The sequence below is a fragment of a genome (genome assembly GCF_019968955.1).
Source record: "MAG: Porospora cf. gigantea A chromosome Unknown PgA_NODE_263_length_25039_cov_333.611, whole genome shotgun sequence".
NCBI classification, from domain to species: Eukaryota; Apicomplexa; class Conoidasida; order Eugregarinorida; family Porosporidae; genus Porospora; species Porospora cf. gigantea A.
This window is the reverse complement of record NW_027151549.1, coordinates 1-25,039: the sequence shown is the minus strand read 5'-3', so window position 1 is coordinate 25,039 and position 25,039 is coordinate 1. Positions and strand designations below refer to the sequence as shown.

The window sequence follows — 25,039 nt, the reverse complement described above, 5'->3', positions numbered from 1 at the left end:
CCGTTCTGATCTCGGGGCCCTTGGTGTCCAGCAAGATGCCAACATGCTTCCCCGTTATCTTGGCAGCCTCTCTGACTCGGCCAAGAGTCTTGGTATGCGTGTCGTGGTCAGCATGAGAGAAGTTGAACCGGGCAACGGTCATCCCTTCGTTGATCATGGTCACCAGAGTGTCCACCTCCCAGCAAGCGGGACCCATGGTACACACGAGGCGTGTCTTTCTTTGCAGGAAGTCGTCATGCTCTCTCTCGGCCAAGATTTGACTCACGCTGTAGTGAGATGTCTTGCCGGTATTGGCGCCGAGGAGAGAAGAAGAAGCTGCGCGAACCATCAAGGATGTCTATTATTTCGAGTCCTTACGTATCACACTCATAACAATTAAATTTACTTTTTGTGGGGTAATGTTAGCAAGCACACGTCATCGCTACGTACATGCAACTGAAAGCACTGGCGAGTCACCTCACAAAAGTTGATGTTTCAGGTCCGCTATCAATAGTGCAGACAATCGGTGTGCTGGCAGCAGTCGCATTCCAACAGCAGCGGTCGTGCGCAGACACGCTAAATGCGATATAATGGCGGAGTTGTCGTTCCCCGATCTCGAATCGGAGGTCGCTGCCGTCACGAGCTGCATGGGCCGTCTCCGTCAAGCCAGCCCAGACGGCACCCTCGAGGGGCTAATGTCGGCTGTCTCCGTGAAGGAAGGCGCCAAGCTGAACTTGGTGCTCTCGCTGGTTTTGATGTCCGTCGAGTTTAGCATGTTGCGGTTTCATGGGTTGCGGCCAGCGGATTCACCTTGCACCAATGAACTCACACGAGTTAAGAGTGTCTATCGACGGTACCAGGAGCTGAGCCAGAAGGAGAGCGTCGAGGGCATGCAGCCGCGGGTAGACAAAGCGGTGGCAGGTCGTTTGGTGCAGTTCCACACTTCACAGGCTCCTGATCCAGAGCAGGTGAAACCGGCAGACGTCGAACCCTCAACTCTAAACGACACCAAGACGAAGGTTAAGCCCTCGGTGCCCGGAACACAGTCGTCTGATTCAAGGGTCAGCTCCACATCAAAACGGAGGCCTACGAAGCATGATGGTGCTAAGGTCAATTCTGTGGAGCCTGAGAATTCTAGTGCAAAGGTCGACTCCCAGTCATTAAAAAACGCCACGACCAAGCCAAAGGTCAAATCGCCAAAAGGCGCCACAACCAAGCCAAAGGACACCAGTGTTAAAGCCAAGCCAAAAGGCGCCACAACCAAGCCAAAGGACACCAGTGTTAAAGCCAAGCCGAAAGGCGCCAAGACCAAACGACTTCCAGCAACTGGCGACTGCGACAACCACCTTAAACCACAAGAGCTCGTCATTGAGCTCAGTGACGACGCTCTCCCGAACACTCGCAAACGAGGGCGCCCTCCTGTGAAGCATTCAAAGCGCCGCAAGACGGGTAGGTGATGTAGATGAAGCCAGAAACGTTAGGCTCAAGAAATTATGGTGTCTGATCTCACATCGAACTGCGTTGTGTGTGTGCGAAACCAGATTCGCAGCCTGTTTCAGATGCGCTTCCTAATATTTTGCACTGCTGGCGTGACTCTGGCCGTCGAACCAGTCATGCCTACCGGCATTCCCCACTACAGTAAGTGCCCCCGATCCCCTCACCTAATTTTGTGTCCCAGCGACACATCTAGGGCCCTTGGTTCACAAAGAGCAGATCTCCCAGCCGCCTGACCCGGTGCTTAAATACGTGAACAGGTCCAAGAGTCTGGCGAAGACGCCGGAGCACCTTCGTGCGCTGGGTCGCGGACTGAAGGGTGACGGGTGGGACCACAGTTATCTGGACAAGGCCATCGACTACAGAGTCAAGTTCGTCTTTTCACCTGACAGTGAGAGAAAGCGATGATAGACACAGACAAAACCGCACAACTGGACTCGAAGGACGCCCCAGAAAACTCGTCGCTTGAGAGCTTGCTCCCAGCAGCATCGGCCAAAATAGGAGGGAAGGCTGGAGATTTCGTGGTCATCCACCCGATGGAGGATACCACGGTAAGCTCCTTACCCGTGGGCGCAACTGTGAGATGTGGTCCAACTCCACGAGTCATAATCAGACGAACGGGCGACGGAAAGAAATTTCCAATGGACGATGTGGCTAACGATGATCCTATCAAGAGAGTAAAGGAGAAGGCGGCTCCCATGGTGGGAATCCCGGCGGACACACTCGACTTGTCTGGCCACCCCAACGACAAGACGTTGGCTCAGTTGAACATACCCCGTGGAGCTATCCTGGACGCGACCAATAAGGCTCCTGTCAAACGGCACGCAGCAGGGCTTGACACAGTCGAAATCAACGCGATCCTGCCAAACGATAAGGAGGCGCAGGTGATGGTGGGCAAGGACCAAAAACCTGAAGCAATAATATTCGCGCTTGCGGCTGGCAAAAACCTAGAAGGCCCTAACCCCGACAGGAACTTCTCAGTCGGTCCCGAAGACGTGTTCGCCCCTCCCTACCCTGCCAAGAGCATTCATGAACTGGGTATCAAGCCCGGCTCCACCGTTCGAGTCAAACGCGCCTTTACCGTGGTTCTCGAGCGTGATGGGACCGTGATGCTGATCCCAGTAATGCCAGGATCCATCGCTGCCGAATTACGGGCCAGCGTGGTTAAGGCTCGCATGGATGACACTTTTGGCGACATGGGCACTCTGAGCAGCCTGAAGGACCTCCAGCAGAAGGTACTTCCGCTCTCTCCCTTCTCGGAGATCACTGAGCTCGACCATGTACCCCATGACACGATCGTGGTCATTCAGGACGCCAGCCGAGGAGCAATGATGGTCACCGAAACCTTCGGCTCAGCCAACATCGTGGACCTCGTCAAGTCCGAGGGCTTTGCCAGCGGCCGAAACAAAAACCTGCTCAATCTGCTGGGAGACATGGTAAAGCCTGATTGCGACTTTGAAGCCCTCGGACCAGAGGAGTGCGCGGCTAGTGAGCAGTACATCGACGCCCTTAGTCAGTACGACTCCAACAAAGCTTGGATCCTGCTGGTGTTGTTCGTCATCCTGTACTTCGTTGGCGCTATAATGCAGTTCCTTGTCAACCGCATCACGCGAGGCGTGGAGGCCTCGGAAGACTTCATTGCGATAGAGATGTTGCGTATGGTCTTCAGGCAGCTGGCAATCATTGGGCTGGTGCTCGCGATCATCGAGGTGGCCCTCCACTTCGACTTCGTGGGTGTGTGGTTCGTGCACCTGCTCATGACGGGCGTAGAGATCGTCCGTGGAGACTCCTCCTACGCGACTTCGGAGATCAACGACATCGTCATGGACGTCATGCTCATGTGTACCTACTTTCTGGTGTGCTACGCGGGTCTCGTGCTGTGCGTGACTGTTGGTGTGTTCTTCGTTCGGCGGCGGCTGGAATCGGTGGATACCCGCTCGTCAGAGGCGCTCACGCTTCACGAGCACAGCTGGAAGGCGCAGTTCGCTGCACGGAGGCTCATGTTTTGCCGAAGTATCCACGACATCGCTGTGGATGGTCTCGACCCGCAGGGCTTCTGGTACTCAAAGTATTCCTTCGCGTCCATGGTGACGGCGGCCATGGAAGTCGTCAGGCTGAACCGTGTCGGACTCATCATTTGCGGGTGCTCTCTGCTGTGTTTTGCTCCATTCAGGACCATTCGTCAGGGCACTCAGGTGATCGTCGTCTTGAGCATTCACTGCGTCCCACTGTTCTTGATGATCCTGCTGGCCATACGGCTGTTCTTCCTTCGACGCCAACTGCTGCCACACAGCGTGAAGGAGTACGTTGCGTATCACGACGACGATGAAACCTTCAGCAGACAGAACCCTGAGTTGGAACCCAAGTACATGTTGAATCAGCAAGCCCGCTCCTTCCTACCAAAGAAACTGCAACCTCTGATCCGAGGAACCTGTTGGCCTAACAAACAAGAGTCTTTGTTGTGGTTTGGGCGCCGAAGCAGGGGTATCAGCGCTCGTTGGCTCCAGTGGAACTCCCTGGTACACACGAGCACGTTGGCTTACGTAGTGTTCCTGTGCGAGACGAGTCCAGAGTTATGGAGGCACCAATACAAGCCATGGCCCATACTCATAACGTCTCTTATCAGCGGACTGTACTTTGCCCTGGTCCCCTACATCCTGTGGTTGCAAGGGCATATCTACTATGAGCAAATGCTCATAGACGACTTGCTGCTTTCAAAGGTCTGGCAGGAGAACCGTAACCTAACCATTCGCCGGTTTGCCACCCTTGTTGACGCACTTAAGACGCGTTCCACTCTCATGCAGGTTAAGAAAGGTGGCGAGGAATTACTGAACTCGATGCAGCTGGAGTACGACCAGGCACCAGAAGATGTTCAGGCGCAGATAGACGGCTTCTGGGACCGCATGCACCTTGGTGACGACGGAGTCATGCATCTCCCGAGCCTTTTCCGCCTGCTCACTCGTCTCGGAATTAACGTGCAGAAGGAGGAGGACGTGCAGACATGGTTCGACACGTTCAGCGTAGACGGACAATCCATTGATCGGAGAGGGTTCAACGCTCTGCAGTTCGTGGTGAAAACCCTGCTGAAGTCCAACGTGGACCCAGAAGCGGTGGCGGCATCTCTGCAAGAAGATCACCCTGATCTAAACAGTGAAGTGACGCCTACCACCTTAAGAACCACGATACTGCCAGCCGTACGACTCAAGTGGAAGCGCTTCCATTGCCAACATCTGTTTGACTACATGACCGGCGAGCCTGGCGTTCAGCGCCTGAGTGTCGCCGAGTTCGTGGCTGGCCTGGAGAAGATCGAAGAGAAGACTTTGGGCACTCTGACAAAAGCCGTCCGCGAGCTTCAGACGTAAATCAATGACAGTACATGGTATGGTGAGGCGAAGGTACCATAAAGTTCTTAGCTCCAGGACCGCAGGCTTAAAATGCGGCCCTGAGAGTTTCATCAAACCCACGTGGCTTAACCGTCAGACTTTTCGTGGCGATATACCTCCTGCACAGCGCCTGCACCCGAACGGTGTTGCATCGACGCCCTAGGTAGCTCTTCCGCAAAGACTGTTTCTGCTTGATGGCCTCGATGATGTTCACGATAGGCAGCCAGGCACTCAGCGCGTCGCGCTGCGCTTCATCTACCCTCTTCACAGCGCTAGGTTTCATGAAGATCATGGTTTTGCCCAGACGGAAGTCCGCCTTCTTAACCTTCGTGCAGGCGACCATCTTCTCTGCGCGGATACGCGGCTCTTCGGAGCCGCCAACGAGCCCCAAATTCACGAACTTGTACTGCTGAATGAACTCATTGAACTCCCTTCGGTAAGAGAATCCCAGTTCTTTCAGCTTCAGCGCGTCCATGATAGACAGGGCGTACAGCTGCACAAGTACCTTGGCATCGTGGAAGGTTAGCGGACGCTTAAGGTCGTTCGGCTTGATGCAACGCACGAAATGCGGTTCGGTGTTGTTAATGATGCCCATGAGGCTATTGAGCTGCAGAAGGAACTGTGATCCAATCAGCTCCCCTTTGGCCAGTTTTCCCTTCTCCTTCTTCACGCCTGCAAAGAGATCGGAGGTGACTGGGTTGGGGGAGGCTTGAATGACGTCGATCAACTCAGCCCTCAACACATCCCGATTCTTGAAAATGAAGTCCTTGATCACGTAGTCTATGCGTCCGATAGTATGCTCCACTGTGAACCTGTCTTCGCTGCCATACTTCCCACACACGAAGGTAGCCTCGTTCTGCAGCGCCTGCTTGGCGGTGGAGAGCATCTTCTCATCCGTTCCGCCTGAAACGAGGCACTGGTCCTCCAATACGCTCATCAACGACTGCCTCCCTGTGAGCATGTTGATGACGTCATCGTTTGTGGTCCAGTCGATTTTCGCGTCGGAAATACCCTCAGCCCTGTAAAGCTTCGTCTCCCGGTCAAACACGACGTCTACGAAGTTCTTTTGGAGTTTCTCGTTGGTGATGTTGATGAAAAGCTGTTCCAAAGAATTGTTAGGGAACACCTCGAATCCGAAGATGTCTAGCATACCCATAAACTGAGTGAACCCAGCCGTCGGCTCGATGTTCACGTTTAGCTTCTTCACGATCCAACCAAACAGAGCATCGTACAAGCCCTTTGAAAGTGAGCCCCGGAGCATCTCAGCCGTGGACTTATCAAACGATGAATGGACGACCGACTCGCCAATTTTCATATGCTTCCGACAGATAGCGTCTTCAATGGCCTCCACATCTAGTGCAAGCAACTCACACGCATCAAGCAGGTGCCGCTTAGTGGTTTTGCTGACCTCCGCAGCGTCGGTGAGTCCGTCGCGACTCACACCATCAATCTTGGCGTTACCAAGCAAGAGGACGCCCGAAATGATTTTGAGGATCTGGTTCTGCTCAGGCTTGGTGAGCTGCATGATATCGAAAGCACGCTTGACATCTTTGAAGTCGGCCACATCATCGATGCCGTCAGCGTCAGTGCAGTTTGGGTTGAGCATGGCGTATTCCTTCAAGCCCAGCAGCTTCAGGTCTCGGCGACATTCGGAGGAGGCACTCTTCAGAAGTTGATAGAAAATGTGATAGGATCTCTCGCTCGAGTCCTGCATCACCACTCTCGACTTCTCCAACAGGAAGTTCTGCACCTTGCCGTAGCGAATACCACCGCCCTTGACAACGTCCAGCATCATAAACCGCCCGAAACGAGACGAGTTATTATTGTTGGTGGTCTTCGCGTTTCCGAAGGCCTCGAGGACAGGATTTGCAGCAAGTACGGCATCCTGAATTCGAAGGTCAATTCCGCCAGTCTTGGCAGAAGCGAAGTACCTCATAATTTGCTTGGTGGCTTCAGTCTTCCCAGCACCCGACTCGCCCGAAACGATCACCGTCTGGCTTTTCTTGATTCCGTGGAGGGTATCCAACGCAACCCTTGCGGTCTTGAAGATGTGTGGAGCCAGACGAGCGGCGTGAGGAGCATCTCTGTAGCCGGCAATGTGTGCATCGGTGGCGTTCTTGAGATCCTTAAACGGATTGACAGCGACTAACAAAGGGTCAGCGGAGGAATATATGAGCCCCAGCTTCATTCTGGCTCGCAAGAACTCCAGCACGCAGGCATCGTTCTTGTGTGGTAGGTTTCCAATGTCGCTGACATCTTCGTAACCTATGTTCTCGTTTAGATTGTAGGCGTCCGCCTGAACTACGGTGTAGACCTCCTCCTTCGGGTCCTTTGGTTCGATCTGCTTGACCTTGATATCCTTTAAGGTGCTGCCGGGCTGAGTCAAACACTTGACGAACAGAATGTCGCCGTTCTTGTCAACTCCAGGACCCTTGCTTGACCAGATGGTGAATCTAGACCTGGCCTTTCCGGCCTCATCCACAACATCCACAAGAGAGCTGGCTGTGCGGAATTGCTTGGTCTTGGTCTTCGGGGGCATAACTGTAGAATATGACTGTATTGGTGCTATATGAGGGGTGTGACGATTTCGATCATGCCATAAATGAGCTTGCCGGAAGTCCAGTCCCAATGATCCGATCCCAATATCCAAGCCCCGCGAACATCTCTGGGCTCCAAGCCTCGACCGTTGTGGGCATCTTAATATTAGATAAATGGTCAAGAAGTTTCAAGGCGCCACGGGACTCAAAGTGGCTGTGATCGGAGATGAGGACACTGTGGTTGGATTCTTGATGGCTGGCATTGGCACGAAGGATGGTCAAGGCCGCACCAACTTCCAGGTGGTCACGCCCAAGACGCGCCAAAGCGATATTGAAGACACTTTTAAGGCCTTCACCACTCGTCAGGACGTGGCCGTAGTCCTCATCAACCAGCATGTGGCCGAACAGATTCGTCATGTCGTGGACATGCACACAGCGATCGTGCCCACAGTTCTGGAGATCCCGTCTAAATCTGAGCCTTATGACGCAGCGAAGGACTCGGTTATGCAGAGGGTGAAATTCTTTTTTGGGGGGCAGATCCCGGACGGCTGAATGGCCTCACCTGAAAATTAGATATGTTGCTGTATTCAATTCGTCAGCGTGATACGAGACATTTACAGTATTAATAAACGACTATGAGAGTATTGACTGCCCTGCTGGCAACCCGTGCCATAGGTATCTGCCCTCAACGCGAGTCGTTCAACAGAGGAGGCGCGGAGTTTTCTTTTGCCGACTATCCGAGCGTAGAGACCTGGTGTGACGCTGTAATTAGTTCGACTTCTTCTTGTTCGGACGCCTTCTCCACCGCATCGAACGCGGGTCTCGACTGTGGATTGACTAACCCTGATGCTTGTAGCAAGGCGGATGTGTTCTTGGCGTCGTTTGATATGGACAGTCTTCCAACATGGCAGACCTACTGCAAGGCGATTGCTGCGGCGCCATGCGATATGGCCCTTGCACACGTCAAGGATCAAATGACGGACTGCGCCTTTGACGAGGAATGTAATATAGGACCCAACATTAAGTTCGGCTTTGCGTTCTCAGAGAATCCTGCATGGATCGATGTCTGCGATGGGCTCTCAAAAGTTTATAAAGGATGCAAAGCGGCCCATGATAGGGCCATGAGCATGATGAGCACGGATTGCGGGTTTCCAACAGGGGATACAACGCCAACAACGACGTCGCCGACACCTAACCCAACCACCCCCTCAATAACTACTATTGCAACAACGACAACCACTACCACCACCACAACCACTACCACAACTACGCCAACCACCACAACCACTACGACAACCACTACCACAACTACACCAACCACCACGACAACCACAACCACGACAACCACGACAACCACGACAACCACAACAACCACTACAACCACAACAGATACGCTTCCCTTCAATTTGAATACTGACTGCTTTGAGTACAACGCCACCCTCCTCGGGGAAGAGGACATTGCAACGTATGATAACGTGGGCGACACTACTGTATGCCTTCGTCGTTGCTGGGAAAACCAAGGGGCGTGCCAGTACTTCGTGTTAGACGCCCACAACAAAGTTTGCCATCTAAAGGACAAGACCAGTGACCGGGTTACTAAGGAGGGTTTCGTAACTGGCAAACTGAGCTGCTTCGTCACTACCACCACGACGACTACAACTACCACGACAACTACCAGAGATTACGAGATTCTTACAGTACCACCATGTGTACGAAAGGGCCTCGGCCACATAGGGGATCAAGTCAGACAAGTCTTCTCACCGCGAGCTGAAGACTGCCTCCATGAGTGCCTTGGGATCTATCAGTGCGAAGCTTGGACATATGAAGTAGGGAGCGGCAGGTGTCGCATCCAAGACTACGCCCCGCAACTCAAAGCATCTAGCGATTTGATTGGTGGCTTTAGGTGCCATAATAATATACCGATTCGCCCCCCCCCGCTACCGCCAGCTCTTTCGGTTCCGTCATTTTGCCAAACTAAATCCTCAGGAAAAAATGAAGAGGACTTGCTACTTACTCAAGCAGTAGAATCTGTGGATGACTGCTACAAGGATTGCGCTCAGCAGAAGTCGAGGGGCTGCGCTTATTTCACTTATGACCCCTCCACCAAGGATTGTCATCTGCGAAGAGTCAGCGGTTTTTCCCCTGACGAGTCGAAGGTGTCTGTCTCCATGCTGTGTGCTATCAACGGCACCACTACGACCACCACAGCCCCGCCGCTGCCCTTCATTCCAGACCCCGCTTGCTTCCTGCAGAATTTGAACATAAGAGGTATGCAAGGGGGCGCTGTTAGTAACAGCCCCAGTAAGGAGCAATGCCTGCGCGATTGCTGGTGGGATCCGGTATGCGTAGGGTTCAGCTATTCTGCCGTTTTACGCGAGTGCTGGATGAAGTACCAAGACAATCGGACAGTGCCAGTTGATGGTGTTGTGTCCGGATTTCTCTCTTGCTTCGTCAAATCGCCACTGCTCCCACCCCAACCGCCGCCAGTCCCGCTGGCGGCACACTCCGACCCTACTGATCCCTCGCTCTTGCGGTGTCTGAAGTACAATGTGTCGCTGATGGGTCCTCCGCACTCGGATTGGGAGTTCTATACAAACACGAAAAAGACCACCGCCAAGGATGTCGAGGACTGCGTTCGGAACTGTGTGGAGGACAGGGCCAATCTCTGTTCGTGAGTCAGCTCGTTTTACTTTTGTTTCCCTTTGTGTTCCCATGCATCCGTTTCAGACTGGTGAACTTCGACACTTCTACAAGTGAGTGCACGTTGCTTCGGGCGGCTGGAGGTCAAAAGTACGATCCCAATACGGTGAGTGTGGATCTTGGCTGCCTCTACCCGAAGTACTATCGACCTTGGCGCTACGCGGGCTCTACTCACAAATTCGACCCCACGTGAGTTCGAAGCGAGCACATCACTCAGTGACATTGTCCACTCCCCACGCTGTGATCTCCAGAAAAAAAGAGAGAAGTCGCTTGCCTACGCCCAATTCCTGCATGTTGATAGACGGCAAAATTGCGTGGACGCTTGCAGGAACGACAGCACAGCCGGCTGTGTTGCTGGGTCATATCACCCTAAGGACCGCAGGTGCAATCTTCACCTGCCTGGTCCAGGTGTGGAGAACGATGCGGATCAGGCGGCTATGTTTAGACTAAGCTGTGATCGCAGTAGAGACTACATATTCGGCAGAAGCAACGTGCACCTCACAGTGGGCTGGGATGACGACCCGGACTGGTGCTCGGCCAACTGTGGGAAGCGTTATATTACAGCAACCGACAAACTTGGTGTGAGTCCGATCCCGGACACCACCTTCAACCTCATTCCCGTCCGTGACGGAGTTAAGATCCAAGTGAGCGCATGCGGGTCTGCAAACGTTGGCAAGCTGTTCCGTGAGGGCGACCCCATCAATCCTCTGTGCCTCCTTTGGAACATGGAGGTTTACACCGACAACATGAACCAGCAACTTGATATTGCGAGCCTTGAGGACTGCGCAATAGCCTGCTCCCGTGTCACGGGGTGTGAATACGTAACGTATGAGCCCGGATTATCTATCTGCCACATGAAGTCGGAATACAAAGGAAGAAGGAGCAAGAAGTTTCATGCGCTGAGGATGTCCTGCCTTACGGACCAAACATCGTTAGCCGATGTAGAACTGGATGTCAAACCGGAGTGCTATCTTACAAACCGCGACATTGCAGCTTATGACATGCAGGCCGTGGAGGACGTCGAGACTATAGAGGAGTGCGTCAAGCGGTGCTACCTGAGTCGAAATTTCGGGTGCAAATCCGTTTCTTACAAAAGTACGTCCAAGATGTGCCACTTGAAGATAATCATGGAACCCAATTTTATCTCTAAAAGCGGTACCTCGTCGCTGATTATGGACTGCATCACGGACGCATTTATCAAGAGTAGAAGCTGCAAAGAGGGCACATACGTCAGTTCGACCGGCACATTGGTAAAGGAGGCTGATGCGGCGATCTTTGCGCAGATTGATGCAGGCCTCCTAACTTACTTTCGCGAAGCCACCACTGGGCTGTACTTCTTTTTCAGCAACGCTCCCGACGACCCCGCCATTTTGCGGGGGTCGTCAGGTCCAACCAAGATGTTTGAGATTGTATGATTTCAACGACAGCCACGCATAAACGGATTGCATCTCACGTCAGCATAAAAACTCCTGTCCACCCTCGAATCTCGTACGCCATGCAGTTTACCCCGGCTACTGAAGCCAGAACCAAGACTAGGCACCAGAACACGGACGCCACGAGGAAGACTTCAGGCCGTTTGACAAAGGGCAGCGCTGACATTCCAAGCACCATGATGTAGCCGTAGTACATCCAGCCTAAGCCTGACATCAGGTTGCCCAATATGAGGGCGATCCTAGGCGGTTTCGCGGACCATAGTAGCGGCAGCATGAAGTACCCGCCTACGCAACTGTGTCATGTCGTACATACAGTGCTCACTCTATGACGAATCCAGGGAAGATTGCATTACAGTGCACATCGAAACAGTATATCCACTCTGCTTGGGTGACCGTATGATCGTCGGCTGCCTGGTCCCACCCAAAGCCAGAGCCACCTGCGCTGTACCTGACGACGCCCACGTGGTTCACGATATAGAAACACACACTGGCAATCACCACGCCTGTGTGCTAGGCCAGATCATCTCACTTCCGAACCCAAACACCACTCCAGTGGACCACAACACAGAAAGCGCTGTCTGATACCAGCTCAAGCCGAGAGCGAATGTGTAGGCTAGATCCGTCTGTGAAGCGCGACAATCCCACCCACCATGCCAATGAAGAACGCCAAAACCAGGGCAAAGGAGGGGTCGTCTCGGGACATCCTGCCTTTGACGTGTCTCCGAAACTCGGAGAAGTTAGTCAGTTTGCGAGGGTTGGAAAAGAGGTAAACCACCTGTGCCACGTTGTACTCAAAATCCACCACCCCCCAAGCGCGAGTCACAGACCAGCTCCTCCAGCTGGTTCAGATGCTTCACGAGGCCCACCTGCCAAGCCAGTCTCGAAATTGAGGTGGAGTGTAGGGCGCAAGCATTTCAACGTGCTCACCTACAAAATCGACGGTTAAATTACCTATTTAGGATGCGTCTTCTAACCGTCTTGTTGCCGGCTAATTCCGACCAGTCCGCCCATGAGATCGCACTCACACTGCCTGACGGACTTAGGTAAGCAGAATCTTAAAATCTCCCTCATCCTCTGCAGCATAGAGGAGGACCGCTTGCAGACCGCGCTGACTACTGCTAAAGTCGAGGGCCTTCAGCTAGAGGCTCAGCGGGTCCTCGACAAAACCGGCACTGCGTCTTTGCGAGTGTGGCCACTCGCGAAAGATCTAGGCCGAGTGGGAGAGGGGCCGATCATCATGGCTAATCCACTGGACAAATGCGTCAACTTGCGATTGACGCGTCTGTTGGAGGCCAACTCCGAGTGCTACACCAAGAAGGCCAAAAAGAAAGTGGAGCTTCCAACTTTCGGAGGCGACGTTCTTATCGCTTGGAGTGAGCGAGGAGGATACAGCTTACACAGAAAGTGGTTACGACGAGTTTACTAAATCAGTGGCCCTCTCCAACTTTTCCCTAAAATCGTACTACAGATCCTCCGGGGAGCAGTTGACTGATTTCGAAATCGTGGACGTCACGCACCCTCCGAATGTGATCGCGCCCCAGCTCGCGCTGCCGAAGAAGGAACCCGCCAGCAGAACCGCATCCTTTGAGGCCGAAACTTGCGGTGTGGTGGTGCAACAATTCTTCCAGCAACTCATGAGGAGCTTGCCCATAGTGCAGACAGCCCTTGACACCTTAGTAGGAGTGGCGACTGCCCCCGCCGGCGATCCCAAAGGCCAGTCTCAAAGCGAAGTCCGCCTGCTGAAGACTCTACTGGAAGAAACGCTGGTCCTGAACGCCAAGCTGGCTAATGAACTTCAGCACTTCAAATTTCTCAGTGCCCGCCTGTCAGAGGAAGTCGCCAAACTGAGGTCCGATAAAAAGGTAGGCATCCATGAGCGTACTTCATTTATTTGCCCCAGTTCCTGTCTGAGATCACGCGTATCGGTAGCGTAGGTGCCGCCGTGTTTGACCAGAGGCAGGACAAGGCGCCTGACGTGCCTGACAAACTGCAACAGATGCTGAAAACCAAGAAGGCGCCAGAGGACATATCCCACACAGTGACAAACCTTTTGGATGGTCTCATCCGCAGCCGAGACGAGAGACATGACGAGACTGCAGTGCCGCCTCAGAAGACCCATCCCGCGGTCCGCCGGCACCGCAGCCTCCAGAAAGTCGAGTCGGACCTCGACGAACCGGCACCCAAGCTGTACCGTGTGAGTCAGCATTTCAGCCAGGAGCCGAGTCCCGGGGAGCAATTTGCACGGCTGTCAGTGGGTGCGTTCGTGACGGTCGAGCGAGAGGACCCGAGTGGGTGGTGGTGGGTCACCTCAGTCCAAAACCCCAACGAGTCGGGCTGGTTCCCGCTCAGTTTCCTAGAGGAGGTGCCGGCCGCTATGCTGCCTCAACAGAATGGGGTCCATTTGGGTCTGGGGAATTTAGGGGTTCGGTTCGGTCACTAGCTTTCCAGATCTTTTTAATGATGATGTGAAATTGCACAGTCTGACGGAATCGGCACGAATAGTTGTCATATTAATCAAAAATATCAGAACATGGTGGCTGTTAGCATCGCGAACTCTCCTCTCTCCTGGTGGCTCTTCAAAGAGTGGTCGCAGTCAGAGGACGTCGACCTGCTCGAAAGGCTCCAGACATGCGAGGACTGCCGTACAGCGGAGGCTGAACTTGAAGCCCTGTTGCTGAGCCCTTCCCTGAACACTCGGGTGCCTCCTCCGATTCCGCTTGCTCGAGCTCACAGCCTCGTGTTTTTCATGACAGAGGCGCCCTTCCTCATCCTGTGGACCTATGCTGTGTACTGGCTCGTTCTGGTGAGCAGAACGCACAAAGGCGCGCCAACAGAAATATGGCTTGCCGCAGTAGCCAGTGGTTTGCTTGTCGGACTAGGCCTCAACGCCAACGCGTATCGATACCTCTTCGCCCCTCGCCCTCGTCGGCGATCAGAATGCGTGGAGACGCTTCGGCGCCTCATCATCGCCGTTCGCAGTCGTCGAGTCACTTTAGGGGGCTGCTCCCCCTCCTCCCCATCCACCCAGCTAAACACTTACCTCCACAGGCTGTCATTCTTTAAAGCAGTGCAGAGACCTCGCCTGTTCCCCCGCCAACAGGACTGGGTCTTCGATTTCGGAACCAGCTTAAGATTCTTTGTCATTCCGTTCGGAATTTCCGCTATGTCTGGACTCACGCGCCAACACAAGGACGACTTCTTCCTGGTGTTCCCTCGGGACCCTGCAGAGCTCATCTACTACCTCACAGTGCCAGCCGTGGTCATCTGCCTGCTCTTTTTCCTCCGGCTGGGATTACTGCTTCACTTGAAGGTGGACTGGTCGGTAAGCACACCTCTGTTCAACGGTCGGTTGTGTGACTGATGATAGCACCGGCGTCTTCTTTAGCGATTTTTCTTGTCTTGTTTTTGTCTGTTGGAAGATATTATTATTGTGCGTTTGTAAGATTCGTCGACTATTTGTTGTATCTTCGTCCATGGTCTAAGGCGGAACTACAACGTCATTAATTCAGTAGTGCGGTGGATTCCGGAATAAACCAGATCAATCGGAACAGTAGACACCGCCAAAAAAAAACATAGATCACATACAGGTCATATCAACAAGCCGAACAAGGGGAAGATGGCAAGCAGACGAGCACCTGCACCATTTTGCCAACCACCAGTCTCTAATTCTACGAGCTTACTCAGGGCTCTCACGTCCAGAAGTCCTGCTGAGGCGTCCTCCGGATTCGCAATAGAGCTGGAGTTTACCAGTGCAGATTTCCACAAAGTTGCCGTGTAGCTCGGGTAAAGCGACCACGTATGACCGACAGCTGCTGCTACAAGGGCCGCTGCTCCAGACGTCCCGCTCCACACCCTGAAACCGCCACAGGAGAAAGTCGCACATCCCGCCAACGCCTCGCTCGGAGCCATGGCGTCTAACCAAGGAGCCCAATTACTTGCCGGCGCTCTGGCACCTGCACGCCCAGACCCACCAACGGCGATCACTGTCTCGTAGAGCTGTGAGTAGAGGGCAGGGTACGACCTGCAGTCTTCGTCGTTAATGCTGCAGGAATTATCTCCTGCCGGTACGACCGAAATATGATTGTTCGCGTACAGCGAGTCGAACGCCATTCGGAAGGCCGCGGAGTCGCTGGGGAACGAGTGCTCATGCAACAGCAGTTTGAATCCGCCGTGCCCGTACGCCCAGTCCTGCGCAGTCACCAACGCAGACACCCTCGCGAGCTCCTCGTTGTCTGTGATGCGGGCGCAGAAGGCTTCGCAGCGATTGCAGGTCGCGGTGAACCCCTGATTGTTGGTGATGCTGGCGATCAGCGTGGCGTGAAGATCACCTGTGACGTGTGTCGAGTCAAGTAGGGCCGAATCTTCATAAAAGTTCTGTATGAGAGATCAGACGCGCTCACCCATCCAATGCAGTCCTTGCCTTGCTTCCCAGTACCATATATATCGCACTGAGGAACGGTGAACCACCGGATGTCGGATATCGATGGAGTGCAACCACCTCCCAGAATTGCAACTCTCACAGGCTCTGCCTAGTACCGCAACCACGACAACCTCACCTCAACTGTGTTGTCGTTCCAGGCATGCAGAAAATTAGTTCCAACTCGGACGTCGTTACGTAAGTACCCCCCCATATACCACTCCAGTGCCGCAAATGTGTCTTGAAAGTTTGAAGTGCTCGTCAGCCAATCTACAGGCGTATTTGCTTCGGAAGGCATCGCCAAAGAGGAGGTCGTCGTGCTGGGAGGACCTGTAATGTCCCAGTTGACTGAGGCACATTCCACGTTTTGGAACACACTCACGATGCCGTCAAGGCCGGACCCTAAAACAATGTCGATTCCGGTGTGTGGAAGGAAAGTCGCAGTCAACTCATTCCCTTCGGCCTCGATCAGCGCCATCGCCGCTCCCAAAACACCATCTCTGAAACTTGAAAGCGTCTCAACGTCGAATGGAGGACGGCGACGGGGCGGGCGCCTATCCAAACTCAGCTGGTGGGCGCGAGAGTTCATTGCGTCGCGGAGGGCGGGAGCCGTCCTGGCGATATCGTCAACAACGTCGCCCACGTCGGCGATGCAATTGCGATTCCAGGTCAATATTAAACGGTCGGTGCGCATTTTCCAATATTTTAGTCACAAATGCTCTGGGTCTACTCCCATTCCACGCCAGCGTGTATGCGCGTAAGCTCCACAGCTTTCAGAGTGGCTTTCTGGACGATCTGCAGGACGAAAGACGCGACAATGCACACCAGAAGCAGACTTCGTGTGGTGTCACTGGAGTTGGACTCACCAGGGGCGCTTGCTGTGAAGGTCATCAGCGACACGATCATGAAAAAGAAAACGCGCAGGCGCATCACGCTGATCTGAGAAGCCCTGTTAACTGCAAAAGAAGCGCTAGGAGTGTTGCCAAGAACCAGGAGCGGTAACGGTCCCATAAGCACTGTAGTGATACCCAGAGTAAAGTTAACGTAGAGGCTGTTCTGATTCGAGATGGCCGTGCAGAAGAGCAACCCAGGGAAAAGCAACACGACTGGGTATAACACAACACTGAAACTCACAACCCGAAATCACTCCCAGCTTCCCTATCAACTCTGGGAGCAGCATCGGAATGATGGGCGTCACCACCGTGTCGATTGCCTGGGCCAGCCCAAAAAGCACACCTGTCAAGTTGATGAGTGCCACCACTCGGCTTCCAGGAACGCTGGGTACGGAATTGCCTAGGATCGCACCATAGTGGGAAGAGGTCCAAACGCATACCTCGAGGTTCCAGGCAGAAGATGTACGCGTCAACGGTGGTGACGTAAGCGACCACCCCGACCTCTGGATTCGAGTTGAGCAGCACTACCCACGCACTGCGGCTACCAGAATTAGGGTGCTGGCACACCATACCACGTAGGGTGGCGGACCTTGCAGATGATAGGCCGATGTCCAGACAATAGCCGCTGATGAGCACGCCTATGAACTCTCACAGCTCGTGACCTCCAACCGAGGCAGCCCACCTCTTATGCAACTGAAGATGGCAAGAACCGTAAGGAGGAGGGCGCTCAAAGGAATGCAGCGGACGGCCTCGGCAAAGCTCCTTCGATCAAGCAACGGAACTGTAGCATTAGGGCCCTCCAGCAGCGGGGCGTCTGCCTCAGCTGAGGGAAAAAGATCTTCGATGTTGGCGAAGGTCATGGACCCCAGTTGCCAAGCGGGAACTGATTCCGGTTCTGGGCCGTCCTGGAATTAGGATAACAAAGGCGCGGAAATACTCTGGGCTGCACTCACTCGTTTCATGTGGACATCCAAGGGGGGCAGTTTGTAGCATTCAATTAACGGGGCCAAGAGAGAAATTGAAAAAAGTAAATCCAGAAAGCAAGAGAGGAAGAACAGCATACCACCGCTAGGTATCTGCGAGACGGCTCTCTCAGCTGGGCCTTCGCCCCTCCACGGAGACGACACGTCAGGTGACTCCGAGGGCAACTCCACGTCCGTGACTCCAGTCTGTCCAAGAGGCGCAAGTGCAGATTCAGGATCACCCATCAGCAGCGCTTGAACGAGGGAAGAGACGGATGTGGGCGCCCTTCTTGTCACTCTGGCTCCTGCGTAGTGAGTCATCCAGGCGTAGAGATAAGGCAGCACCAATACGCTCCATACGTAGGCCCCGCTGCGTGAGGCCAGCAGAGGCCACTCACATCACGGATATCGAGTGGTTGCCCCACCACAAAGCCGAGAGCATGGCTGTCAGACAGACTCCTGTGCCCACATGCATCGCGGCTACCAGCTGCTGCTTGCGGTAGGTCCAAATGGCATAGAGCCGCATGGCAGCCACGTTTTGGGGTGCTGATGTCCGCGAGGCGTAGAACATATTCCGGTTTTCCCAAAGGTGCACTTAAAAAGGAACGACGCCGCTTGGTTGGAGCATTATCGACTCCTGACGCTGCGCCACTGGGGGGGGATATTTTTTCAATTAATCCTACTTATTCGTTGTGGCGTAATTGAAAGCCAATACCACCCATGTCATTAATGAAATTCTATTAATCGATTTATGTCGTCTTCTGCGGAGAAGTGGAGGTCCTTTACAATGGCGCAGTTGCAACGAATTTTGACTGCCGCTGGAGTCGAGGTGCCCCGCAGACGCGTCAAAGACGACTTAGTGCTGCTCTGTTACTACAATTTGAATGACAAGTACGCAGAGATCATGGGCGCGTGCACGCCGAAGATGACTGGCCGTCGTTCCAGCATCACCATGGACGACAAGGCGGTGACGTCCATGCTGCGACGCAGCCAGACAGGCGAGGAAAACCGGCAGCCTGACAAGCAGCAGCCCCGCATTCCGTGTCCGAAAGTCGAGGAGCTCGAACCGATTGAGTCTGTTTCGCGTAGGGCCCGGCAGAGCATCGCAGGCCGCTACAAGGTGATGTCAGCGAAGGAGCTGATAAATGAGGGTACGTCAGAGTCCGATAGTGCCAGCGCAAACTCGATTCTCGCGCGACCAGCAAACCAATCACGGGCTAGGAATGATGACGCTCTGTTAGGCCCAGCCCCACCTCTCAGGCGGATTCATACGTTGGCTTCACCTGAGGACCCCCAGAGGCCCAACTATTTGGACTGGTTTGACACTTCGAGAGGAGGATCGTCGTTGGGGTATTCCGTACCAGTACGCAGGCGACAGGAAAAAGAGCCGCAACGCGTACCTCCTCCACTGCACGAGTTCATAGATCCGACCGCAGTGAAAACTCGCACTTCTCCTCTTATGAATCGCATCTTCTCGCCGACTCCAGACCTCTCGCCAGTGGGTCGCGTAGGCCGACGGGTCCCTTTTGACGTTTACAGTCGGGAGGCTAGGGGCGGCCCAAGACGAGAGTCCTCGAAGGAAACGAGCTCCTATGTTAGCCCCCCAGAGAGCGAGACCGATTCCAGGTGCCGGAGGAGGTCGTCGGAATCCGTCATCAGTGGCCAGTACGCATACGACTCCAGACGACTGTCCATGCAATCCAATTCCAGCCGTGCGTTCACTCCTTCCAGACAGGTCACCGAGCATGTCGTCTCGAGACCCAGAACGCCCTCTGTGGTCCGAGCAGACGCCGTGCATATCGAAAGCGAATTCGAGGACGAGCGACCCACCCCGATTCTCCCCTTGCCCTCGCCAGATCCACCACATGTAGTCCATCGCGTTGTCTGGGGGTTGCTGAGGCTTCCACTGCGAGTGGCATCCTGGTTGCTGTCTCGAAGACAACCAGCAGAGTACGAGTACGAGTCTCCTCGCTCCCCCGTCCGCGTTTCCTCCCAACGACGGAACCCGCTGGTCCTGTGCAATGTCTGGACGGCTGTGCTGGTGGTCTGTCTGGTCTCCGTGAAGGTGCTTCGCACGCCAGCGGCTGTGTACTGCGATGTTGGCGCGTCGATGATGGACGACGCCCCTTGCACTCGCTGCCCCCCCCATGGCACCTGTAGCAACGGCAACGTCAGCTGTATAGAAGGGTACCGGCTGTTTCACAAGGATGCTAGACGTCCTACATGCGTGCCTGACCTAAGTCGTCGAAGTCGAGCACTACACGCCTACACCGAGAAGGCTGTGCGTACGCTTATCAAAGCGCGGAACACTTCCGTAAGACAGGAGATCCTGCAAAATACTCTGCGCCTCTCGGATACTGACTTCGAGGCTGTCTTAAAGGAGTTGGCAGTCCACCCCTATGTGAGGATCAGTGACGAAGGCGTGAAACATACTGGCAACTACCTCTCCTCCTTGACACTGCGGAAGCTCCTCAGCCTTCGAAGAGTCCTCGTGCTGTTGTTAGGTGTCGGCGTTTACGTCTACTACTTCGGACGTAACCGTAGAGCTCTCCTGAAGGATATTGTCGACCGCGAAATCCGCAGTCGGAGTCGAATCGAGCCGCAAGGCCACGCTACTGGTCCCACAGTCCAAGAAGTGTTTTCGGCCTGCCGCTTGTACCACCGGTGTAGCGAGGGCTCGGTCGTCAGCGCCTGCAAGCAGCTGGAACTGGAGAATAAGTGCGTCAAGTCCTTCTTGTCAGGCAAAGACCGGTACATTCATGCGCATTGTTTCATCACGACGTAATGTCGTAATTCCTTTAAACCTGAGAGTGCCGGCATCTCGACTTATCTTGTTTGTGCACCTTGTAGCTAATCTGGTGGGGTCACCGGGCAACCTTCCGAAGCTGTCGACAGTCCAAACTTCTGTGTTTTTCCACGATTATGGTCGCTCAGAAGGTCTTCTTCACTGACTTTCCGGTGTTCACTCTGGTCGCGTCTGCTGGCGATTTGTATGTCTCTGGAGGCGGGGGCGGTGCTGAGTACGGTATACCCAATGTACTTGAAAGGTATAGCATGGCGTACTCAGACTTCGTGGTGGGTCGCCGCCGACAGTTGGTGCGAGGCAGGGCGCTGACCTCGATGGGTATGACATTAACCGAATCGCTCCCTGAGGGCATCTTCGATGGTCTCCAGACGTTGAGGTGGCAGGGGGAGTGCCTTATCGGGGGTGTGGGACGGTTCATGCGTGTCATAGCTACCTCACCGAGGATGCACGAGATCCTCTCATGGCCGGTGACTCAATGCAAGGCGCAGGTTGACGTGGTCGCTCTCCACGAGACCAGTTTAACCATCGGAATCGTTTTATCCGATGGGTCAGTTTCGATGTGGAAGCTGCCCACCAGCCCCAACCTCCCACCCATGGAACTCATGTCGGATGCTTTGGCTTTCGGCAAATCAGGCGCCACTGATGCAGTCTTCGTGGGGAACTCGCTCCTTTGCGTGGGGCGTAACGGCGCGTTGCGAGTGTACGGAGCTGCGGGCTTTCAATTCGAAACCACACTGACTGTTAAGGGCCAGCAGGTTATACCTAAATGCACTAAGTAGGTGTGAGCCCACCGTCAACACAGTCGTCTGAGTTCTGGTGAAATTTTGATCACGGGTCACATAAAGAAGGACGCGTACTTGTTCAAGGGCTCGCTTGGATCGAGACAGTTTGAGATTAACAAGACTTTCGTCCTGCGTGGAGCCTCTCGATTTTTTGGGATGGCAGTATCACCATCAGGTTTAGTTGCTGTCACCACAGTCACTGATGTGCTCATTCTCGACGCCGACCTCCAGAAGCTGGAGCAGTACACTCGCGGATTCGGAAATTGCGATGAGGATTACCCCCCTTCGTCTGTTGCCTTCATTGACGACCGCACGGTGGCGGTAGGTGCTGGCGACTTCACAGTGGCTGTTGCCAGGATGGAGCGGAGAGGGAGCTGGATATTGCCGTGGACGTGCGTGGCCTGCTTGATGGTGTTGTTCCTGCTCTGGGTCGGCGCCTTGTCAATCGAGGCACACAGACCGCATCTTTTCGATCCGTCACTGGCTCAGTACATCTACCTGGTAGAGTCACTCGGGTTGAAGGGAAGTGAGCAGCGCGAGCGACTGGAAGTGCTGGTGTCGCTGATGAAGCGTAGACTCGGGACGATGTTAAAGGTTTTGATGGTTTGAAAACACTCACATGACTTCCGAGCACCCGCCTGCGAAATCACACCCATTCCAGCCTGCGCACCTTTCCAGCCTATGTCAGAATATTCCTGCACCATGGATGATAACTACTGTCGCATATGTGGTGGGTCCGGCACGGTCCAAGGTCCCCTCTATCGGCCTTGTCGATGCAGCGGCTCCATTCAGTTCGTCCACTCTGAGTGCTTGGTGTGAGTTTTGGGGGTGAGGTCAATCAGACGCTGGTTCGCCATGAAACGCACTGAGATCTGTGAGATATGTCACCACCCTGTGCTTTTTCAGTCGGCCTACAGACCGAAGGGTAGGCAATGTGCGTTAACGACTGGTCTTCGCAGTCTCCTGTGCCTTGCGCGGGTTGGCGCGCGTCGCGGAGCTACGCACGCGGTTACGATCGGTCTGATTGCCGCCTACCCCTACGTTGTGGGGCTGATGTGTTGCGTTCTGTTCCGAGGGTTTCGACGCGTCTTCATGGGGATATACGGCGGGGAGCCAGTGGAGGTCGAGTCGCATTTATCTCGCTGGGTGACGGGCCTTGTCTTGAGCTATGTGGTGCTAGTCCATTTCCGGTTCCGAATTCCAGGCGTCGAAGAACTGATATTCGCAGTGAGAGTATCCCATGAAAGCCTCGCTGCGTCTCAAGATGTGGACATGCCTGAGGTGTTTCACGAGTCCCCTAGTCTGCTGAAACCTCCGGAAGCGTCTCCAGCCACATTCCTGAAGGCTTGGAACTCCGAAGTGACCGAGGAGGAAGAGAAGATGAGCGTTAGATTTCTTTGTCTCAGCTCGGGGCTGGTCGGGTGGTTCGTGATTCTTACTACGCTGCTGGCGGGGATCGTACCATCGATGCTGGGTGCTGACGCCTTCAACCGAATGATGTTCCGAGAACTTCATCTGTACCAAAAGTCTCTGCTTAACGACTTATCAGTCAAGGATCAGTGCTTCGACGGATTCAATGGTGCGGGTGCTTGGAGCATTCAACCGACCTGGCCAAAACATAACGGTGCCATGTCTAGGGTCATAAATGTGGATGTTGGCTCAGCGTTAGCGCACTGCCTCCGCAATGCTGTTGATGTCTTTGGAATAGGACCTACAACACGGCTGCTGCCTCTGCCCAAGGGCTCCCTCGTGGCGGCAGAGGAGCCCCTTCTCACGGCAACTGTGCTGGTTGCGGGAAGGTCAACGGTCAGTCCAACATTTACTCTTTCCGTTGACCCGACTGCCGAGCGACCAATCCTAAAAATCTGGCCGGAGGGTCCTGCGTACTGGATACTGATGCTGATTATGGGTTGGGTAGGTGCAGCCGCCTGCCTGGGCTCTGTTTTACTCCACCTCGGTTCGCTTCCCGTTCTTGTCGGACTCATTCAGAGGCAGATTACTGGGCGCGCCCATCCGGTGCTGGTTTTGCCTGTCCAAGTGATCGAGCGTCTCCTCAGCAGCATATCGCTCTTCGTTCTGGGAGCGAATCAGCTGCTGTTGCCTCTGGCTGCTGGGTGGGCAATCTGTGCCCCTCTGCAGGGGTCGTTCGTAGGTTGGCAGGAAGTGGCTCAGATGCTCGCAATAGGTCAGCTGTACTGCCGCGCTGCATGCTATTTGGAGACGCAGTGCGTTGGGCTCACCAGCTTCGAGGGCCACAGGTGGATCTACTCGAATAGCCACATCCTGGCGGCTTTGTTTGCACACAGGCACGTACTTGCCGGCGACCAGTTGTCAGAAATCGCTGTCAGCGAGCAGACACGCGTGCACTCAAGGCCTTACACCCAATCGCAGATCACCTCAGGGCTAATCATCCAAATCATCCAGAAGAACTACGGCACCAGTCTAGCTGCCGTGACTCTGCTCCACTCCGCTCTCATCGCCTGCTGTGTCCAGGCCCCCCTCAGACTAAGCCTGGCCGTCACAGCCTACTGGGGCCACGTCCACTCCCACGTCTGTCAGCGGGTGCTCGCTGGTCTCTGTACAATCAGCGGCGCTGCCCTGATTGTACGGACCTTCCAGCGAAAAGAAGGCGTTAGGTTTGAGTGGCTGTACTTCATTGACCTGTGAGTCTGCCCGTCGCCCTTTATACAGTCACCTGCGGATCTGGTTGGCGACAGCCCTACGTCGGACTGGGTACACTGAAGGCATTCGTCTGGGCTCCATGCTGGTGTTTGGCTTCGACACTCGCGCGCTACCGGAAGCGCTGACTCGCCCTCACTTTGGCCCTCCGGAGACTGGAAAGTTGGCAGCGTTGTTGCTTGGCGCAGTGGCCATGGTGTTGGCCAGTGTCAGTTTCGGCCTGCCACTCGTCTTCTGCATGTCCTCTTCTGACATCGCAGTGGCGGCGGCCCTCTGTATGCTCCAGGTATCAGTGTCGTTGAGCTGGTTCGAAGGGGGAATGGGTACGTGGTTGAAGATCACGGCCGTGTATTGGATCCTGGAGCCGTTACTTGCCGGTCTCGTGTTCGAGATGACACTTGCCACCTTGTACCACGGAAGCTCCATATCCTCCCGAAGTGTCCGTCTCGCAATGCTCTACTTCCGAGGCTTTATCATACAGCTGCTGGCAGCCAGGCTTGAGGCTGCACATACCATGAGACGCGTAGATGCGTGGTATCGCATGAGCACTCAAGCCCCCACCCATACCAACGGTCGAATAACCTCGGCTGCGCGTCGGAAGGCGCTTCTGCTGGCCAAGTTTGGTGTGCCCGTGATGCTCGTGAAGGCTGCTGGACTGGGTCTCCCAGCTGAAGCTGTCGTCGCATCGCTGCTCCTCACGGAGGTGCAAGCCATTGCCTGGATTAAAAGTGCCAGTGGGGCGGTGATTCAGATGCACAGGGATCTTCAGTATCGGAAAGGTCTCATGCTGGTCAATGCCGCGTGGCGATGAGTGAAAATCGATTTTGGCAACGCAAAACCTTCCTAAATTAAATAAACCTAAATTTCTGTTGGAAAATGCATTAATCTGAACACAAATAATAATCTTTCAAAGTTGAAATTTTTCACATCATTAGCAATATTCATTAATTACTTGCATATATACCTTAAATTGT

General features: G+C 54.2%; 14 protein-coding genes across 27 annotated transcripts; 10 read left to right on the top strand and 4 right to left on the bottom strand.

Annotated features, from left to right (window-relative positions):
* Positions 1-569: 569 nt before the first annotated feature.
* KVP18_004801 (uncharacterized protein) lies at positions 570-1,436 on the top strand (the record flags this gene model as incomplete). The annotated part of the gene is made up of 1 exon (XM_067957782.1): positions 570-1,436. One exon carries the CDS (start codon positions 570-572, stop codon positions 1,434-1,436), a length of 867 nt encoding a protein of 288 aa, XP_067810809.1.
* A 36-nt stretch (positions 1,437-1,472) lies between these two features.
* On the top strand, positions 1,473-4,835 carry KVP18_004797 (uncharacterized protein; the record flags this gene model as incomplete). 3 transcript variants are annotated; one of them, XM_067957772.1, is made up of 3 exons in its annotated part: positions 1,473-1,617; positions 1,658-1,864; positions 1,891-4,835. In XM_067957772.1, the coding sequence occupies 3 exons, from the start codon at positions 1,473-1,475 to the stop codon at positions 4,833-4,835; spliced, it is 3,297 nt and encodes a 1,098-aa protein (XP_067810801.1). The 3 variants fall into 3 exon arrangements, with proteins under 3 accessions (XP_067810801.1, XP_067810799.1, XP_067810800.1); XM_067957770.1 differs by lacking the exon at positions 1,891-4,835 and having other exon boundaries at positions 1,658-1,881; XM_067957771.1 differs by lacking the exons at positions 1,473-1,617; positions 1,658-1,864 and having other exon boundaries at positions 2,115-4,835.
* Positions 4,836-4,902: 67 nt separating this feature from the next.
* Positions 4,903-7,395, bottom strand: KVP18_004793 (uncharacterized protein; the record flags this gene model as incomplete). The annotated part of the gene is made up of 1 exon (XM_067957763.1): positions 4,903-7,395. The coding sequence occupies one exon, from the start codon at positions 7,393-7,395 to the stop codon at positions 4,903-4,905; it is 2,493 nt and encodes an 830-aa protein (XP_067810792.1).
* Positions 7,396-7,567: 172 nt separating this feature from the next.
* Positions 7,568-7,945, top strand: KVP18_004803 (uncharacterized protein; the record flags this gene model as incomplete). The annotated part of the gene is made up of 1 exon (XM_067957785.1): positions 7,568-7,945. The coding sequence occupies one exon, from the start codon at positions 7,568-7,570 to the stop codon at positions 7,943-7,945; it is 378 nt and encodes a 125-aa protein (XP_067810812.1).
* Positions 7,946-8,028: 83 nt separating this feature from the next.
* On the top strand, positions 8,029-11,508 carry KVP18_004800 (uncharacterized protein; the record flags this gene model as incomplete). Of its 3 annotated transcripts, XM_067957779.1 has the most annotated exons (3): positions 8,029-10,064; positions 10,121-10,282; positions 10,311-11,508. In XM_067957779.1, 3 exons carry the CDS (start codon positions 8,029-8,031, stop codon positions 11,506-11,508), a joined length of 3,396 nt encoding a protein of 1,131 aa, XP_067810806.1. The 3 variants fall into 3 exon arrangements, with proteins under 3 accessions (XP_067810806.1, XP_067810807.1, XP_067810808.1); XM_067957780.1 differs by lacking the exons at positions 10,121-10,282; positions 10,311-11,508 and having other exon boundaries at positions 8,281-10,068; XM_067957781.1 differs by lacking the exons at positions 8,029-10,064; positions 10,121-10,282 and having other exon boundaries at positions 10,531-11,508.
* Positions 11,509-11,542: 34 nt separating this feature from the next.
* On the bottom strand, positions 11,543-12,439 carry KVP18_004804 (uncharacterized protein; the record flags this gene model as incomplete). Of its 2 annotated transcripts, XM_067957787.1 has the most annotated exons (5): positions 11,543-11,819; positions 11,849-12,029; positions 12,056-12,149; positions 12,176-12,365; positions 12,393-12,439. In XM_067957787.1, 5 exons carry the CDS (start codon positions 12,437-12,439, stop codon positions 11,543-11,545), a joined length of 789 nt encoding a protein of 262 aa, XP_067810814.1. The 2 variants fall into 2 exon arrangements, with proteins under 2 accessions (XP_067810814.1, XP_067810813.1); XM_067957786.1 differs by lacking the exons at positions 11,849-12,029; positions 12,056-12,149; positions 12,176-12,365; positions 12,393-12,439 and having other exon boundaries at positions 11,543-11,800.
* Positions 11,827-12,108, top strand: KVP18_004796 (uncharacterized protein; the record flags this gene model as incomplete). Its single annotated transcript, XM_067957769.1, has 1 exon — positions 11,827-12,108. One exon carries the CDS (start codon positions 11,827-11,829, stop codon positions 12,106-12,108), a length of 282 nt encoding a protein of 93 aa, XP_067810798.1.
* Positions 12,440-12,486: 47 nt separating the features above from the next.
* On the top strand, positions 12,487-13,966 carry KVP18_004799 (uncharacterized protein; the record flags this gene model as incomplete). 2 transcript variants are annotated; one of them, XM_067957777.1, is made up of 4 exons in its annotated part: positions 12,487-12,569; positions 12,607-12,856; positions 12,879-13,388; positions 13,427-13,966. In XM_067957777.1, the coding sequence occupies 4 exons, from the start codon at positions 12,487-12,489 to the stop codon at positions 13,964-13,966; spliced, it is 1,383 nt and encodes a 460-aa protein (XP_067810804.1). The 2 variants fall into 2 exon arrangements, with proteins under 2 accessions (XP_067810804.1, XP_067810805.1); XM_067957778.1 differs by having other exon boundaries at positions 12,607-12,899; positions 12,928-13,388.
* Positions 13,967-14,056: 90 nt separating this feature from the next.
* On the top strand, positions 14,057-14,887 carry KVP18_004791 (uncharacterized protein; the record flags this gene model as incomplete). The annotated part of the gene is made up of 1 exon (XM_067957759.1): positions 14,057-14,887. One exon carries the CDS (start codon positions 14,057-14,059, stop codon positions 14,885-14,887), a length of 831 nt encoding a protein of 276 aa, XP_067810788.1.
* A 227-nt stretch (positions 14,888-15,114) lies between these two features.
* On the bottom strand, positions 15,115-16,637 carry KVP18_004798 (uncharacterized protein; the record flags this gene model as incomplete). Of its 2 annotated transcripts, XM_067957776.1 has the most annotated exons (3): positions 15,115-15,900; positions 15,927-16,055; positions 16,083-16,637. In XM_067957776.1, the coding sequence occupies 3 exons, from the start codon at positions 16,635-16,637 to the stop codon at positions 15,115-15,117; spliced, it is 1,470 nt and encodes a 489-aa protein (XP_067810803.1). The 2 variants fall into 2 exon arrangements, with proteins under 2 accessions (XP_067810803.1, XP_067810802.1); XM_067957775.1 differs by lacking the exons at positions 15,115-15,900; positions 15,927-16,055 and having other exon boundaries at positions 16,056-16,637.
* A 32-nt stretch (positions 16,638-16,669) lies between these two features.
* On the bottom strand, positions 16,670-18,369 carry KVP18_004802 (uncharacterized protein; the record flags this gene model as incomplete). Of its 2 annotated transcripts, XM_067957784.1 has the most annotated exons (6): positions 16,670-17,049; positions 17,078-17,220; positions 17,249-17,474; positions 17,519-17,741; positions 17,790-18,168; positions 18,197-18,369. In XM_067957784.1, 6 exons carry the CDS (start codon positions 18,367-18,369, stop codon positions 16,670-16,672), a joined length of 1,524 nt encoding a protein of 507 aa, XP_067810811.1. The 2 variants fall into 2 exon arrangements, with proteins under 2 accessions (XP_067810811.1, XP_067810810.1); XM_067957783.1 differs by lacking the exons at positions 17,078-17,220; positions 17,249-17,474; positions 17,519-17,741; positions 17,790-18,168; positions 18,197-18,369 and having other exon boundaries at positions 16,670-16,849.
* Positions 18,370-18,549: 180 nt separating this feature from the next.
* On the top strand, positions 18,550-20,583 carry KVP18_004795 (uncharacterized protein; the record flags this gene model as incomplete). Of its 2 annotated transcripts, none has more annotated exons than XM_067957767.1 (1): positions 18,550-20,583. In XM_067957767.1, the coding sequence occupies one exon, from the start codon at positions 18,550-18,552 to the stop codon at positions 20,581-20,583; it is 2,034 nt and encodes a 677-aa protein (XP_067810796.1). The 2 variants fall into 2 exon arrangements, with proteins under 2 accessions (XP_067810796.1, XP_067810797.1); XM_067957768.1 differs by having other exon boundaries at positions 18,586-20,583.
* A 137-nt stretch (positions 20,584-20,720) lies between these two features.
* Positions 20,721-21,995, top strand: KVP18_004794 (uncharacterized protein; the record flags this gene model as incomplete). Of its 3 annotated transcripts, XM_067957766.1 has the most annotated exons (2): positions 20,721-21,379; positions 21,407-21,995. In XM_067957766.1, 2 exons carry the CDS (start codon positions 20,721-20,723, stop codon positions 21,993-21,995), a joined length of 1,248 nt encoding a protein of 415 aa, XP_067810795.1. The 3 variants fall into 3 exon arrangements, with proteins under 3 accessions (XP_067810795.1, XP_067810793.1, XP_067810794.1); XM_067957764.1 differs by lacking the exon at positions 21,407-21,995 and having other exon boundaries at positions 20,721-21,383; XM_067957765.1 differs by lacking the exon at positions 20,721-21,379 and having other exon boundaries at positions 21,543-21,995.
* Positions 21,996-22,088: 93 nt separating this feature from the next.
* KVP18_004792 (uncharacterized protein) lies at positions 22,089-24,876 on the top strand (the record flags this gene model as incomplete). 3 transcript variants are annotated; one of them, XM_067957762.1, is made up of 3 exons in its annotated part: positions 22,089-22,201; positions 22,229-24,049; positions 24,078-24,876. In XM_067957762.1, 3 exons carry the CDS (start codon positions 22,089-22,091, stop codon positions 24,874-24,876), a joined length of 2,733 nt encoding a protein of 910 aa, XP_067810791.1. The 3 variants fall into 3 exon arrangements, with proteins under 3 accessions (XP_067810791.1, XP_067810789.1, XP_067810790.1); XM_067957760.1 differs by lacking the exons at positions 22,089-22,201; positions 24,078-24,876 and having other exon boundaries at positions 22,242-24,053; XM_067957761.1 differs by lacking the exons at positions 22,089-22,201; positions 22,229-24,049 and having other exon boundaries at positions 24,148-24,876.
* Between the last annotated feature and the right edge of the window lie 163 nt (positions 24,877-25,039).